General features: G+C 43.9%; 1 protein-coding gene across 2 annotated transcripts in view; it reads left to right on the forward strand.

The window, feature by feature from the left end:
* The window catches only part of BMPR2 (bone morphogenetic protein receptor type 2), a 223,286-nt gene that overhangs the window by 104,077 nt on the left and 100,889 nt on the right, over window positions 1-18,320 (forward strand). For both annotated transcript variants that reach the window (XM_044302643.1, XM_044302644.1), the window contains exon 4: window positions 17,549-17,659. In XM_044302643.1, the coding sequence (XP_044158578.1) occupies window positions 17,549-17,659 (111 nt within the window). The remainder of the gene's footprint in view (window positions 1-17,548; window positions 17,660-18,320) is intronic.

Below are 18,320 nucleotides of genomic sequence, written 5' to 3' on the forward strand. Positions count from 1 at the left end.
GTGGAAGTTTTAGAGGAGGTTTGAAAAGTTTTAGAAGACTTTTTGGTTGAGGTTTTCCTGCATCCCCACTGACTTCTATGAAATCCACAATCAGATCTGCATAAAAAAAAGTATGGGTACGTTCACATATGCAGCAGCATATCCGACAGACTGTTCTGGAAGAGAACCGCCTGCCAGATTTTACAGTCTACCACTAAATCACCATTGACTATAATGGGATCTGCCGGTGATCTGACTAACATATCACTTAGGGCTCATGCACACAACCATATGTATACGGATGATGTCCGTGTGCATTCCATATTTTGCGGAACGGAACAGTTGGCCCCTGATAGAACAGTACTATTCTTGTCTGTAATGTGGACAACAATAGAACAAGTTCTATTTTTTTGTGGAACGGACATGTTGACATACGGAAACGGAATGCACACGGAGTAACTTCCGTGTTTTTTTTTCCCAGACCCGTTTGAAATGAATTGTTCTGCATACAGTCCGGAAAAAAAAACCGGAATGGGCACAGAAAGAAAATACGTTCATATGCATGACCCCTTACCCTGGGTTCACACCTGAGCGTTTCTGAGACGCGCGTTTTACGCGTGTATTTGTCGCGCGTTTTTATGCACGTTTTTTGCAATAGTAAACGCGCGTTTGATGCGCGTTTGTGTGATTGACTGCAGTGTTGTCCAATGAGTCTATGGCCAAAACGCGCGACAAACGCCCCAAAAAAAGCTCAAGAACTTGTTTATGCGTCGGGCGTTTTACAGCGCGTTCAAACGTGCTGTAAAACGCTCAAGTGTGAACCAGGGCCATAGGGAAGCATTGGTTTTCACGTGTTGAGCGTTTTACAGCGCGTTTGAACGCGCTGTAAAATGCTTAGGTGTGAACTTAGGGTTAGATTTCCTTCTTGTGCAGATCCAGCACGCCTTGATCCTTGCACATCCCATGCGCATATACCCAAGCCAAACCATCCGGTCTTATTCACACGTGGCTGTCATATCACAGTTTTTACGCTGGTTTGCAAAATATACAATATGGTGGTCATTTTTTGGTGATCTTTTTTTTCCTTTTAGGCCTCATGCACACGACCGGAAAATGAACCGTTTGGCAGCCGCGTCCGTGATCCGTGTTTCCTGGCCGTGAAAAAAATAGGACCTGTCCTATTTTTTTCACGGCCAACGGTTCACGGACCCATTCAAGTCAATGGGTCCGTGAAAAATCACAGATGCACACAAGATTGTCATCCGTGTCCGTGATCCGTGTCCGTGATCCGTTTTTTCCTATCATTTCAATGGCAAACTTGACTTAGATTTTTTTTTTCATTTTTCATGTCCGTGGATCCTCCAAAAAACAAGGAAGACCCACGGAAGAAAAAACGGTCACGGATCACGGACCTACGGACCCCGTTTTTGCGGACCTTAAAAAAAAACGGTCGTGTGCATGAGGCCTTACTCCGGCGGTCCTGCCAGAAGAGGCACCTAATTTATGACAGGGTGGGCCCCGACCTGGTCGCCACCACTCCTTCAACACTCCTAAACTGATCCTTAGCCAGCATTCATTTCTTCTCAGCTTTAGTTCCTGATATATTGCATTACAGTTTACAGTTCTTCCATTTAATCTGAAATCATACATTATAATCATATCGTACATGATACTGAAAAATATCCTCTTCTGTGTTATGTGGAGCGGAGGATATTTTTAATCTTGTTTTTAACCTTTTTTTTAACCAACACTGCAATCATTGGGCAGCACAGAAAACCATTGAAGGGATTTACAGATGTATAAATAGCACATCCCGGTTATTTTTATGCTATGATGAATGTGGTCTGTATAGCAGCACCGAAACCTCTTTCCCTGAACCTTCCCTTCACCGCTATAGCCTAAGGCTACCGCAACATGGGTGCCAGCAGTCGTGCAGAGGGTCTACACAAATCTCCATGTGGATTTCTGTGTTTTTCTGCACCCCATCTGCACCAAAATGTAATCTCTTAAATCTTAATGTACTGTACCTTTACACAAGGCAATTATCGTTAAATGGAGAGAAACTGCAAGATTATCGAGCAGTGTAAAAGCAATGAACAATAGAGCGACAATCGGTAGATTTCTCATTGGTTCGATGGTTTGTGTGTCAAAAGGGTTGTGTAACATCCAGTTGTAAATGTAATTATTCATTACATGGAGGAATAACAGAGGACCTGTGTAATGCAGAGATTTAAGAAAAGATTATCCAGAATTGTTTTATGGTGGGGAATGCAAATATCTATTAAAACAGACATGTCAGGAGAGCAAATAGGTTGTCTTTAAGAGGATGACAGATGTCACAGATGCATAAATACACAGAATACAGAGTAAGGGTGGGATCACACTAGCGTTAGGGATTCCACTATGGCTTTCCGTTATAACATGGTTATAACGGAAAATAACGAAATCCATGAGACAGAAGGATGGATCCGTTCTTCTGTCCATAGACTTGTATTATGACGGAATGCAAAATGGAAGCCTTTAAAAGGCATTCTGTTTGCTCTCCGTCCTAATAGAAGTCTATAGGAAAGCATAACGGATCCGTCTGGGTCCCGTTATGCAAGACAGAAAACAAAGTCATGTCAGACTTTGTTTTCCGTCTTGCATAACGGGACCCAGACGGATCCGTTATGCTTTCCTATAGACTTCTATTAGGACTGAAAGCATACAGAATGCCTTTTAAAGGCTTCCATTTTGCATTCTGTCTGGGCATTCCGTTAACCATGTTATAACGGAATCCCTAACGCTAGTGTGAACCCACCCTGAAGCTACATTTACACGACTGTATCTGTTTTGCGGTTTGCAAACTGCGGATCCACAAAATATGGAGCCGTCCGTGAGCATCTCACATTTTGCGCTGGGCCCATTGCAAAAATGCCTATGCCTGTCCATAAAACAGACAAGAATAGAATACGTTCTATAATGTGCAGCACGGCTGCATGGATGCGGACAGCACACAAATTGCATTTTTTGCGGCCCCATAGAAAGGAAAGGTCATGTGAGCACAAGTTTTGTGTGAAAAACTGACTAGGGCTCATGCACGCTAATGTCAATGGCGGTCCCCAATGTACGGGCACCATCCGTATGCAGACCAATAAACTTGAATCTGTCCGTATCGCAAAAAATAGAACATTTTCTATTTTTCTTGTGGTGCGGAGGCATAGACAGAAAACCAAAGAAGCACTCCATAGTGCTTCCGTGGGGTTCCGTGCCTCCGTTCTGCACCGCACCTTCCGAACTGCGGACCCATTCAAGTGAGCAGGTCGGCATCCGTGATGCAGTGCACAAACAGCCTGTTCCCGTATATGTAAGGTTTTATTATTTAGCTAGTGGCATGGTGGTGACAGTGCTAGTAAATCCACAAGATACATGTGACTCTGTAGATACAGCATATTGCAGCACCTTTGGGAATCTTAAACCACGGAACTATGCTTCCACAGATACATGAGGTTTTCTACATTAGAGGGGCTTTTAGGTGACCTCATACAGCAAGTCTAGCTGGAAACCCAAACTCTCCAGACTCCATTAGTCATCATATGTGCGGCTCTTGTTATTTTTTACATCTGGGAGGCCCGATTCAGACTTTGCACTTGGCTCAGGTCCCTGCACCTATTAAACAACGTGTTCCCTTTCTACCTTGTTTCTGCTCCAAAACAAGAATAGAGGTGGAGACAATGAGTAGTGGGGAATGCATAGAGAATTGGGCCGTGCTGTGAGGTGGCAGATTCATGCAGATTTTTGATGCGGATTCAGCTTTGAAAATCCATGACAAATTATACTACATAACATATGAATAGGCGTTTAAACCCTATCTACGTGCAGCTGAAAACATCTGCAGAATCCTTATTAGGCCTCATGCACTCGACCATTCCGTTTTTTTGCGGTCTACAAATTGCGGATCTGCAAAACAAAGAAACCGCCCGTGTGCCTTACGCAATTTGCGGAATGGAACAGGGGGCCCATTGTAGAAATGCCTATTCTTGTCCACAAAACGGACAAGAACAGGACATGCTATTTTTTTTTTGCAGGGCCGCGGAACGGAGCAACGCATGCGGACAGCACACGGAGTGCTGTTCGCATCTTTTGCGGCCTCATTGAAGTGAATGGGTCCGCACCCGAGCTGCAAAACCTGCGGCTCGGATGCAGACCAGAACAACGGTCGTGTGCATGAGGCCTTAAACAGAGTCTGTCAGCAGTTTTGAGCCTCCAAAACTACTGATAGCAGTAGGTAGAGGTCATGGAGAACTGGGCGAAACACGCCTATATCATAGCTTTTAGTATCTGCATCAGGACTCGTGCACACGACTGTTGTTTTGGTCCGCATCCGAGCCGCAGTTTTCAATGGGGCCGCAAACGATGCGGACAGCACTCCGTGTGCTGTCCGCATCCGTTGCTCCGTTCCGTGATCCGCAAAAAAAAAATAACCTGTCCTATTCTTGTCCGTTTTGTGGATAAGAATAGGCAGTTATGTCAATGGCTGTCCGTGCCATTCCGCAAATTGCGGAATGCACACAGACACCATCCGTGTTTTGCAGATCCTCAATTTGCGAACCGCAAAACACACAACGGTAGTGTGCATGAGGCCTCACTGTAAGGGCTTACGCACACAAACTTATCTTTTGTCGGATGCGGACTCATTCACTTCAATGGGGCCACAAAAGATGCGGACAGCACACTGCCATAGGACTGTTCTATTAAAACTCAGACGTTCCGGGTCCAGGACCGCACGCGGCAAGTATCCATGCTTTGTGGATCTGCAATTTGCGGACTGCAAAAACACATGAGCCCTAATAGAAACTGTGGCAGTCTCCTGGCTGAATGTTTTTAAACTAAGCATCTGCGACCACCTCAGTGGACAAGCATATTACTATACAGATTATACACCAGAGGGCACCATTATAACAAATAAAAGCAAATATCTCACAACTGCAGCATCAGAAACTAAATTACAAAGGTAACTAGCTTTTCATGCTGAACTATATTAAAATCACATTTAATAGTTTTATGTTCTGTTCTTCTGATGGATCAGAAGAGCATAAACGAAACAGAGATGTGAACTCTCCCTTAGTGCTCATGCCCATGCAAGGGCACGGCCGTGGGGCAGCAGCATGCGGATCGTGGACCCATTCACTTAAATGTGGTCCGTGATCCGCATCCGACGGTCTGCACCACAAAAAAGTAGTGCGTGCATTATTTTTTTGCCTAATGGAAGCACGGAACGGAACCCCACGGAAACACTCCATAGTGCTAACGCTCAGTGGTTCCGTTCCGCACCGTATCTCCGGATTTGAACACCCATTCAAGTGAATGAGTCCGCATGTGTGATGCAGAATGCACGTGGCCGGTGCCTCGTGTATTGCGGCCCCGCCACGGTGGGGCAACAGTCATGGGCATGAGCCCTTAAAGTGTCTCCTAAGTATATGTAACTATGTATCACAGAGCTACTTCTAGATAACCTGAATAGGGCTGAGCTGCAATACCAAGCACAGCCACTATCTAATGGATGGTGCTGTGCTTGGTAAGCTCTGAGGAGACCACAGCACATACCAAAGCCCCACTGAGCATTAAAACTATCTCAAACTGCTGATCGGTGGGGGTGCCAGAAGTTGGGCCCGCAACTATCCTATATTGATGGCATAACCTGAGTATTTTGATTTCGTGTAGCTGCTGGCTCTGACCCTGGTGGTTCCCCCATTAGTACACTCCCTGCTTATGTCGTAGAGTGGATCAGAGACTTACTATAAAGACTGCATGCTCTGCAGGACTCAGCCTTGTTTTACATGGTTGTCCATTAATTTGAATTGACATAATGAATAACATATTTCCCCAATTAACAAGTGTTGTATGAGAAATATGTGGCCCTCTGTATCATCCTCCAGATATCGCCAAGGGTTTCCACAACTGGACCCAGATGATCTCTGGGTCTTCTGCATTTTGAAAGGACCTTGGTCAGCTGTGACAACCCCATTATGGGGATCATATTTGCAAATAGATGTATATTGGGAACCAATTTTAATCAAATCATTAAAAAAATTTAGCCACAAAGTGCAAGTCTTAGGTCTTATGCAACCAAAAACATGCTTAATCCAATTGAGAAAAAATGGCTCCCGTTCACTAGCAGAAAACGAGTCCTAATTCCTTCTAGAGAATATTTCCTTTACTTTTAGCGTTTATTTGCTTTTTAAAAATCCGGTTTCTGTGCCCTGCGACAAACAGAATCTATCTTTCCTCTCCACGGTCTGCTGCCACACATTTATATTTCTCATCTGCATGAAGTCTCTCCTCTGATAGGGACGATGACAGATGAAAGAGGTTTTTCTTTTCAAATCAAAGCTCAGGAATGTATTTGAAAAGCCACAGCCTATAGAAACAGACAGACACAACTGGAAATCATCCAGAACAAGGAAAACACAGTTTTCTTTTTTCCCTATGCTGCTTTTTTAACCCATGAAATCCTAATTGTACACTTGATGAATGGTGTAGCAGAGATGGACCTGTCGCCTCTCCTGACATGTCTAGTTTAGTACATACTTGTATTCCCCATGAAAAAAAAAATATATATTCTGGAGGGTATTTTCACAGAATTTTGCATTGTGCAATCCCTCTTTTATTTCTTCTAGAAATTCACAAATAAACTGACAACTGCAGGTGTGTCCAATCAGTGCCGAGAGTGTCAGAATGCGCAAGGGGAATGGTACCGCCCAGCTCATAGATTTCTAGGAGGAATAAAAAAGGAACAGCACAAAGCCATGTTAAGAGAAACGATCCTATGAATATTTACTAAAACTGACATGTCAGGGGAGGTGATCGGTCCGCTTTAACTGCCCCTCTGAGCACCATGACAACTCAAGTGAGCTATGACAACTCAGCAGATTTACCTGGAGTCCTATGGAAAACCACATATTGTGATATAATGATGAGGAGAGCCAGTTCAGCTCTGCTATGTTTGTCTACAGATAGTGTAAATGTTGCTGGGCAGTGTAGAACAATATTTAAAGTCAATGCAGAAATATGACACCTCCATTCATTTCAAAGTCAATGTGCTGTGCAGTGAGCAATAATCCGGTTTGCTGTGTTCACAGACTTGTCAAGCCACAAGGTCAGGAAAACCACAAATATGAGGCACGTCAGGAAAGGGCGTCTGTTATTATGTCTGGGGAGCAAAGATCAGCCAAGGATATTTTATAGGAATATAAAAGTTCTTCTTGACTTAAATGAAGTGACACATTGGGTGGATGGATATTGTCTTCAGCATCATTTTCTGGAAATGTCCAAGAAACAAAATTGAGATCATTATTATGACCAGGACATTAAATGTCAAGACGGGATGAATAATGCATTGAAGGCCTGCTTTGTGTAACTTTTGTGCTGCTGAAGAATAATGGAGAGAGACTGAATGGCTTTAACTCAATTGTGCAATCTCATGCCGTGAATAGAGGAAGGGAAGCAGAAAGCGCTCCTCTTTATGATACTGAATTATTTGCATGCTATTAATAGTCAGACTCTGCCATATCTGCCTGGCATTGACTGCTCTGACAACCAGATTCCTGTTGGTTGCCAATAGTTCTTGTTCTCACAGCCAGGTTCACACGTTACATCTTAGCGCAGTACAAAATCCGCACATCAGAAACCAGCGTAATACAGGTGCATTTCTGTCCCTGACCCCAACTAGCAACATCATAGGTCCCTACGGTGCTATTAGTTTGGGTCATTAGACCCACAGATATTTCTTCTCCCGAATTACGCTCGCGTGAAACTAGCCATACCTGCGGTACCGCCGTGACTTATAATGATATAAATGTACTGCACTGCCATGTATATGCTTCACTTTCACACTGCTATGGCACTACTGATATCGTTTTCCACCATAAATACAGTAGTACACGAAGATAGGTATTACCTTTTTTCAACTATTCTCCTCTTTCACACAACGCTGTGATAGACGTTCCCCATGGTTCTCCTATCTTCAGTAGTGTAAATCCGGGGGTAGTAAAGGCAAGTATATGCTAGTGTGTTATCTCGGAGTCTGCCCCGGCTGGCGATACTACTCCAGAGCTGCACTGAAAGCTCACACTCTATGAGAGTTTTTTGTGACATCACTAGTAAAGCTATTAGTGCTGCTATAAACCATAAAACCCAACGCGTTTCAGAAAAAGAGTTTCCCTACCATAAAATGCAGGCTTAGGAACCTTTTATACATTTGTCATTGGCCGCTGACATTTTTACCCCTGACACTGACACCACACTACCTGGTAAGGCAGTATTACACTACCCAACGGCACTCGTTTGCACCAGCCGGATAACACTACCCTATGCAAACTGAATGTGTGAGGAACTATTGCTACCGCAGTCATTCCTCCCTTATTCAATTCTAATGATTACACAGGGAGACGTGCGGACATTAATCGGGCATCTCTCATCCTGATGAAACATGCCCATCAGCCGACAAACGAGCAAATACTTGTTCATCGACTGGTTAATTATACACGCCAGCTATCAGGAATGAGCGTTTCTAATAGTGCCCTTAACTCCCTGATGTGTCTGATGATTTCCCAGGCAAAATGCATCAGAGGATCGGGTGTAGGGTGCATTAGTCAGGCTAGGGAGTAGGTTCAGTACTGGACTGGGGTTTCCCTTCTCATGGCGGTCGCTCCATTTTGCTGGTGTTAGGGCATAGCGTACTGGGGAGCAACACCCAGCAAGATTGAGCTGGTCAGAGACCCCAATGATCGGGTTGGAGATATAAAGTGTGAGCACTTAAAGAGGACCTGTCACCATCAAATGCAATCCGAAAGCACCATGTTATAGAGCAGGAGGGGTGGAGCAGATTGATATATATTTTTGTGGGAAAAGATTCAGTAAAACTTGTAATTTTTACATTCTTTGTTTTTTTTCACCTCCTGTGAATACCTATCGGTACAGGGAGGATGCATTTTTGCCTGATCCAGTACGGATCAGCAACAACACTTCAGTATCAGATAATACAACCATCTGCATCCATTATGTACAAATCCTGTTGTATTATCCTTAAAATAGGAATGACGGATCCGGCATGAACACCATTGAAAGCCAATGGGGGACGGATCTGTTTTCTATTGTGTCCGAGAAAACACATCCGCACCATTGACTTGCATTGTGTGTCGAGCCGGATCAGTTTTGATTCGCATCCCATGCCACACAGAAAACCGCAGCTTGCTTTGCTCTCTGGTATGGGAACGCAACCAAACAGAACTGAATGCATTTTGGAGCACTCCGTTCTGTTCAGTTTAGCTTTTTCCCCATTGACAATGAATGAGGACAAAACGGAAGCATTTTTCTCCGGTATTGAGATCCTATGCCGGAGGAAAAGTTAAACGCAAGTGTGAAAGTAGCCTAATACTGATACTATCCTTGTACTTTTGTAGATACCCTTGTATGTATCATTTATAACTGAATATTTGTAAGCACAATGACGCAAAGGCTACATTTTAGATAAATACCACTCCATTCTAGGATACTTTTCGTGCAGCTATTCATTTACTTTTTTGCCATCGCACATCCCCTGTTTATATGGGACAATGTGCTGCCAATGATTGAGTTTTTTTATGCCAGGATAAAAGATCCGATCCAGTGACAAACAAGCATTTGTTGGCGATCAGGTAGATGAGTGGGCAAATGGGCATATGGGCAGAAGATGGGCAAATAAAGCACCAGCGACTCCCTGCCTGGTCTTTAGACGTATCAATGAAAAATAAATAATTGCCTCTTACACAGTATAACGCACACTGGTGATAGACAGTCACATAATCCTGTCCCTTACTTGTGACAGGAATGTCACTCTGAATGTAATCAGCCAGTTCTGAAGCCCAATGGAAAGCTTTCATGGTGTAAGCACAACAGAAATGCGGCTTACCCAGTTAAATGTCTGGCTTCCCACTTAAGCTTTCTGTCTATGAATTCTTGTCATTTACATCCAGCTTAAAAGAAAGCTGCTTGCTGATCTTTCATAGAAGTCCGTCCTACCCCGGCTGTTGGGAATCAGACAATTGCAGCCGTCCCTTCATTCCAATGAAGGGCTGTGGTGTTGGGACCCGTCCAGACAAAGTGGACTCCGTGTCTGCATCCGGAATAGAATCTGCTCTCAGTTCTATTTAAAGGGCAGTCCCACGTACCATGCCAAAAATAAATTAAAGGGACATGTTGTATGCGTGCAGTGTATCTCAGCAGTCTTATCTGGGTTGGATATTTAACAGCTTAGCATTATTCTAGATCAGTAAGCAAATGGATAACATGTATTCACCTCTCTGCAAAGTGACTTCATTCATATCTCTCATCATTGCTGTACGTGTGTCCTTTCAAAAGTAGTCATTCACCCCTTTTGGTTTCGTACAGTGATCCCTGAAGATACAATGGTCTCAGGATACAATATTTTCAACAAACGATGGTCTTTCCTCGGACAGTTAGGCCTCTTTCACACTACCGTTTTTTTTTTCCATTTTGCGGTCCGTTTTTTGCGTTCCGTATACGGTCCGTATACGGAACCATTCATTTCAATGGTTCCGCAAAAAGACGGAATGTGTTCCGTATGCATTCCGTTTCCGTATTTCCGTTTTTCCGTTCCGTTGAAAAGATAGAACATGTCCTATATTTGGCCGCAAATCACGGTCCGTGGCTCCATTCAAGTCAATGGGTCCGCAAAAAAAACGGAACACATACGGAAATGCATCAGTATGTCTTCCGTATCAGTTCCGTTTTTTGCGGAACCATCAATTGAAAATGTTATGCCCAGCCCAATTTTTTCTATGTAATTACTGTATACTGTATATGCCATACGGAAAAACGGAACAACGGAACGGAAACGGAACCACAACGGAAGCAAAAAAACGGAACAACGGATCCGTGAAAAACGGAACGCAAAACACTGAATTCAACATACTGTAGTGTGAAAGAGGCCTTAAGGAGATGCATTTATCTCAAGGCAATTCCTTGTGTTTGGACCTGGCTCCATCACTGAAGCGGGAGGTCTGAGAGGTGCAACAGAAAGAACCCGAGAGTGTCGGGTATGGAGAAGGGGAAAATCCTAGTGAGAGTCAGATGGATGGTCTCTCAAAAGTGTTTGAGCTTACTACAATGCCCAAAAATATGAAGGAGCAAGCCCTCAGCAGAATCGCAACGCCAACACAGCAGGAGGTTGATGGCAACATTTTGTGCAGGCACATTGGGACGTTGTACCATCTAGACAGAAATTTACCAAATCAGTTATTGTCTCTTTGGTATTCCTGCAGGAAAACTGATTATATATTCTGAATGGCTGGATTTGCTTATGCAAGAGAGAGAGATGTGAGCCACAATATATAACACATTAATACGCCAATTTCATGGAAATTATTTCTTTTTGTATTGTTCCCAGTGGCTCAAGGACAGTATCACTTGGCATATCGTCAGCAGCACATTCCATGTCAGGGCAATCTGATGCCAACAAATGATTTTTGGTGACGCATGAAATGCAATCTTTAATAGCTGTAGTGGTTCAAGGCTAGATTTTGTATTGAGAGAGATGCATTTATGTCAAGGCAATTCCTTGTGTTTTGGACCTGGCTGCAACTGCTTCCTCTGAAGCACCTATGGCTGATACTCCTCTTTTACTTGCACCATGGGCTCATGCACAAGACTGTACCTTGGGTTTGCGTCCAATCTGCATTTTCTTTGTGGATTGCACACAGACCTATTCATTTATATTAGTCTGCAAAGAATACACACAGCACGCAGATGTCATTCATGTGTTGTTTGCATCCATGTGGTTGTTGCACAAATTATAAAGAATGCTATTTTTGTCCGTTTTGCAAACAAGAATAGCCATTTCTATAAGGTAATTGTGGCATGCACATGGACATTATCCGTGTTTTGCAAATCTGCGGTGTGCAGACCGCAAAACGGATATGGTCGCATGCATGAGGCCTAGTACATAGGGCTATAAAAATGTTTGTTAATTGGCATTGGTGAATGAATAATAGCCAGCGTTAAGCCTAACACGCAGACAGTGCACACGACTGCTATGGTGCAAGAGGTAGGAGGAGACCTGGATAGGTCATCAGTATCTGATTGGTGGGGGTACGACACCTGGGACCCTCGCCAATCAGCTGTTTGAGAAGGCAGTGGCTCTCCTGTGAGCGCCGCAGCCTTCTCCGTGCCTACCAAGCACATCGCCGTACATTGTATAGCAGCTGTGCTTGGTATTGCAGCTCAGCCCCATTGACTTCTATAGGGTTCACTGCGCCTAGGCTACGTGACTGATGAATGTGTCATCACTGGCCTAGGAAAAGCTGAGAGAAGGCTGCGACGCTCACAAGAGTGCCACTATCTTCTCAAACAGCTAATCAGTGGGGGTCCTGGGGGTCGGACCCCCACCAATCACATACTGATGACCTATCCAAAGGATAGGTCAGCAGTATTACAATCTCAGAAAACCCCTTTACAAGTTTTCTTTGTTTGCAACTTACATAAAACGGGTGGATGTGGCACTGAGAATAATACAAGACATAATCTGTACCTGACATCTTGACTTTCAAGAAAAGGACTCAAACCATTGAGATCATTAAATCCACTTGGACGGAGTGCCTCACACTTCAGGATCCAGTCGTCTTCATGCTTCAGTAACACATTTAAGAAGAAGAAAAAGAAGAAAATCCCTTTATTGTCCCTCAGTGTGGAAATTTTGGCATAACAGCTGCAATCACATTCACAACAAGAGCAAAAATAGGAGTAATTAGAAATTAAAGAGTAAAAAATACAAGAAAAACATAACAGAATTTACTTTAAAAAATCACTACTGTTTTTTTGGGAACAGTGGTGGTTATAAATCCTAACCGCTGCTGGGAGGAAGGACCTACGATAACGTTCCTTTGTGCACCTAGGATGCAGCAGTCTGTCACTGAAGTTCTCCAGCTCCACAACAGCTTCATGCATGGGGTGGAAGACATTGTCTAACAGTAATGTTCATTTTGCTAGACTTCTTCTGTCACCCACCTCCTGCACTGGATCAAGGAGACAACCTAGGAAAGAGCTGGCCTTCTTAAAGGGTTTCTACCACCAGATTTGGTCCTATTCAGCTGACTGACACTAGTGATGTGCTAGTGTCAGCAGTCCATAACAGTGTTCTTACTTATCATCTGTCTGCTGCCGTTCACCTTAAAAACGTTCTTTTATAGACATGCTAATGAGCCCCTAGGTGCTATGTGGGCGTCATTAGCACCTAGAGGGCTCCGTCCACTAACCATTTCAGCCGCCCATCGCGTCCCTCCAGCTCCTGTTGATTGACGTGAAACTTCTCAGTATCTCGTACCAATTCCTGCGCCTGCGCCGTGCGCTTCTGTATTCTCCCGGCGCCGGCTTCCTCACTGCGCCTGCGCCAACTACGTTACAGTGAGGAAGCCGGCACCAGGAGCGCGGCATTCACTCACTGCGCCTGCGCCGAATACAGAAGCGCACGGCACAGGCGCGGGAATTGGTACGAGATACTGAGAAGTTTCACGTCAATCAACAGGAGCGGGGCGGGCTGGAGGGACGCAATGGGCGGCTGAAATGGTTAGTGGACGGAGCCCTCTAGATGCTAATGACGCCCACATAGCACCTAGAGGCTCATTAGCATATCTATAAAAGTCAGTTTCTAAGGTGAACGGCAGCAGACAGATGATAAGTAAGAACACTGTTATGGACTGCTGACACTAGCACATCGCTAGTGTCAGTCAGCTAACTAGGACCAAATCGAGTGGTAGAAACCCTTTAATGAGCTTATCTAATCTCTGTCTCTCAGCCACAGATAAACTGCTCCCCCAACAAACCACACCATAGAATATGGATGATGCCACCATTGAGTCAAAGGTCTTTAGGAGCGTCCCCTGCACTCCAAAGGACCTCAGTCTCCTCAACAGATAGAGTCTGCTCTGACCCTTTTTGAAAAAAGCATCAGTGTTATGGCTCCAGTCCAGTTTGTTGTTCTGGTGAACACCCAGGAACTTATAAGAGTCCACTACCTCAATGCCTGTTCTCTGTATGTTCACAGGAACCAAAGCAGAGGGTCTGTGTCTGTGGAAATCCACCACCAGCTCCTTGGTTTTGCCCGATTGATCTGGAACTGGTTCCGCTGACACAATCCTGTGTCCCCTGTCTGTACTCTGAGTCATCCTCACCTGTGATAAGGCCGAATATGGCAGAATAATCAGAGAACTTCTGTAGGTGGCAGCCCGGGGAGTTGATGGAGAAGTCTGCAGTGTAGAGGGTGAAGAGGAACGATGCCTTCCCTGTGGTGCCCCCGCACTGCAGAACAGCTTGTCAGAGACAAAAGCCTGAAATTTAACAAACTGTGGATGTTCTGCGAGGTAGTCAAGTATCCAATGTGACACGTGGTAGTCCACTCCTGCCATCTCCAGCTTGTCCTTCAGAAGTCCAGGTTGGATGGTGTTAAAAGCACTGGAGAAATAAAAAAAACATGATCCTCACAGTACTTCCAGGCCTCTCCAGGTGAGTTAGAGCTCAGTGTAGTAGGTAGAGGATGGCATCATCCACTCCGATGCTAGGCTGGTAGGCAAACTGCAGTGGATCCAATGAAGACCTCACCAGGGGGCGAAGATGGTGGAGAACCAGCCTCTCAAGGGTCCATCAAGTGTGAGTCAGTGTTACCAGCCTGAAGCTGCTGAGGTCTTTCGGGTGTGAGGTCTTTGGCACTGGTACTACACAGGAGGTCTTCCCCAGCCTCATGTTTAACAAGTGACCCATAATGCCACACAGTTGGTCTGAGCAGCACTTCAGGAGCCTGGAGCTGATGCCGTCTGGTCTTGCAGCTTTACACACCTTGATTTTCTGTAGTTCCTTCCTCACCTAGAGTGTGGTGAAGGACAAGGTGGGCGAACTATAGAGTTCTCTGGTGTAGGGGGGGGAGAGTGGTGGTAGGTTGCTGAAAGGTGAACAGGCAGTGATGGTAGTGGTGGAGGAAGAAAGTGGGGGGTTTGTAGCAGCATGGGGGATTGGGTCGGGGGGGGGGGTATCTGCTCAAACCTATTGAAGAACTGGTTCAACTCATTAACCCACCCCAAGTCACCTGCAGTCTGGATTTGATCCAGTTTGTGACCTAAGATGGTTTTCAGGCTTTTTCAGACCCTGCGTGTGTTATTCTGCTGTGGCTGGTCCTCCATCTTCTTCCTGTACATGGTTTTTCCATGGTTTTTCTGATCTTTCTTCTCCGCTCCCCCTGCACAGTTTTAGGCTTCTCCTTGTTTCCAGATTTAAAGTCTCTTTTCTTTTCCTTGAGGAGAGCCTTCCTTGAGGAGAGCCTTCCCTTGTGGTAATGGTCCTATCTGCTCTAAGCCAGCAAATCTCAAAACCTTTGTGTCTGTGTTAAGTCTGGGTTCACATCACATTTTTCCCATCCGTTTAACGTACCGTATACAAAAAACTTATACGTTAAACGGATGTCTCAGACTGATATCATACAGTGGCATCCTTTTACCATAGAGTTCCATTGTAAAATAAAACATATACTTTTTTTTTTATCGGACTCTGCAGGGTACAAGAATGTGGTGTGCTGTGTTTTTGTATCTTTTTTTTCCCCCCAATGTATATGTCAAGCGGAGGCATAAAACTTGATTGCCATCCGATTAACGTATATTTGTTAGGAAAAAAAAGGATACAAAAGCTTAGCACACCACGCTTTTTTTATACTGCAGAGTCTGGTAAAATAAAAAGTGTACGTTAATGTATAATGGCATCAGTCTGAACCAAAGGATCTTTAAGGGTACTTGCATTTTTTCTGCATGGAAGTAAATTTGTGACATCTTCGGTTGTCTGTGCACCAGAACTGACATCTACCCCAGCCAGGAGATGGGATAGATTTCTGATGTTATGTCCACCAGTTTCCTGGTATATATACAGTATTTTACTATGATATTGGGTTTTTACACTAATATTGTGCCAGCAGATGCTCAGATGCCAACGTCATAGTGTAATTTTTCAATGCCAGATCATCAGATAATTTCACACAAATATCCTCATTACCAGATTTCCTTCCTGGACGCTTCCTTTGTATTATTATTTGGGATTCCTGAATGGGGAACAGCCGAACAGTCTGGAGCCAGGAACACTTTGCTGTAATGTGTACTTGGAACACAAATAGTCACTCCCTTGTCATATTGCCCCAGCGTACATTCTTCATTTTAAGACTTGGCATGTCAAGTATGGTTTTGGTTTTTAAGAAATAATACTGACATTATGTTTCTCCCGGTGCTGTATAAAATAGTGGTTTGCAACAACTAATGACTGTGTGCCATGGTGACATTTCTTTCCTAGAGAGATGCAATTTACTATGACCTTTGGACACACTAAGGAAAACACATGGATCATATGCCAATTGTATACACACGTATACCTTTTTGATAGCGAGCTCTGCTATGCTGTTTCTGTAACTCATATAGAAGTGAAATTACGGAAACAGCACAGCCTGCTTAGGTTTCTTCTCGTAACGCTAGTCTCTGACCGCTGCATACACTGGGTATTCTGGTCACTGCCATGAATAGTTGCAATGGGAATATCCCTTCAACCTTCCCTAAATGCAATGCAGCAATGTTAGGAATATGGCTACTGACCAGTAGCAACCAGCAGAATTGTGAATGCAGCTCTGGACTACAAGATAAGGAAAGTAATGCATGTACAAAGTGTATACTTGTGGAGTATTCCATGAGGTATACCTCCAACAAAAGCGACTGATGCGTTAATGGCCCAAAATTCATTTCGGGTCCGATTCAGTCGAATGAGCCGTCAGATTCGATTTGTTCTAATTGAAAGTGCCAAAATTGAAACTCTGCGGTCTCCTAGGACTGTGCCCAACCCCAAATCTTTTGGGAAATTCCTAACAAATTAGATTTTACAATTAATTTGCTTATCTATTCAACAAGGTATGTCACTATATACATAGGCCATTGACTACTATTATCAAAAAATATATGTATAAAGATATATATATGTATAAGTTATTTAACTGTGTCCCTCTGCATAGGAAATCATAGTAGATTATGCTTTCACACGTAGTGAAATAAAAAAAGCAGATATATACACTAGCCCAGTGATGGTGAACCTTTTAGAGACCGAGTGATCAAACTGCAACCTAAAACCCACTTATTTATCACAAGGTGCCAACACGACAATTTAACCTGAATACTACAGTCCAATATAGTATATCTTCCATGTACTTTATCATTTAGCTATAATAGCCTGCCTACATTCAATGCACTGCCTGTGCTGTTCATAGTGCGTCTTATGCTGGTGAATGGCAGGAAAAGTGTAAAGCATATTGGTACACCATAGACTTTTTCCAGGGTGCAGGTGCCACAGAGAGGGCTCTGAGTGCCGCCTCTCGTGCCTGCCAGTCACCACTGCACTAGCCCAACTCATTAATTTCTATACCATTAAGCAGCTACATATGCATTTCAGCTTTTTGCTTGTTTCACCGCAGAAATAATGTGTACAATGTAGAATAACATGCATTTTTCTCTTTATTAAGCTCACACAGGTTGGGATCATCGTGAGATGACAGTAATTATTGCTCTTACTTCTGTGTTGTTCCTGGCTGTAGTGATTGCCGTCTTCTTCTTTCTATACAGATTATTTGGAGGTATGTAACACTGGATATTAAAAGTATACCTGGTTCACTTTGATTTTGTATGTTCCTCTGTAATTGTAATAAAATTATTTGCATTTGTTTTCTCAAAATCTTTAGCTTATGCTGTGTAGACATTGTGTGTGTGTATGTATATATATATATATATATATATATATATATATAGTGGGGGTTTCGCTCTGGCAGATAGGATAAGTGGGCGCAGTACAGAGGCAAAATACAAGTTCTTAACTCAAAACGTCAGTGTTTATTCACACTTGAGGCAATTGCACAAAACAGCACGTAACTTTGCAGTCTTGGTGTTAATTGACACACAATGGAAAGTTCATATAACACAAGTCACCTTGCTGGCAGTTCTGCCTCCAATAGTCCACAGAAGGCTTTAGGGGGCCTGTTTCCTCACCATGTGGCTCTCAGCCCTCCAGCACGGCACAAAGCCTCAGATCCCAAAAACAGAGACCTCTCTGCTCAGCCCTGCTGCCTATTTAAGGACAGCCAGGTGCTGCCAAAACCTAGAACGGTATAAGTTCTAGGTATAAGTTCTAAGATACACCTGTGGGGTCAAAGTGCTCGCTACACCCAAATTTCTGAAGGGGTGCAGTTTCTGAAATGGGGTCACTTTTAGGAGGTCTCCACTAGGGGTACCTCTGGGTCT

The sequence above is a fragment of the Bufo gargarizans genome, chromosome 8 (genome assembly GCF_014858855.1).
Source record: "Bufo gargarizans isolate SCDJY-AF-19 chromosome 8, ASM1485885v1, whole genome shotgun sequence".
Lineage (NCBI taxonomy): Eukaryota > Metazoa > Chordata > Amphibia > Anura > Bufonidae > Bufo > Bufo gargarizans.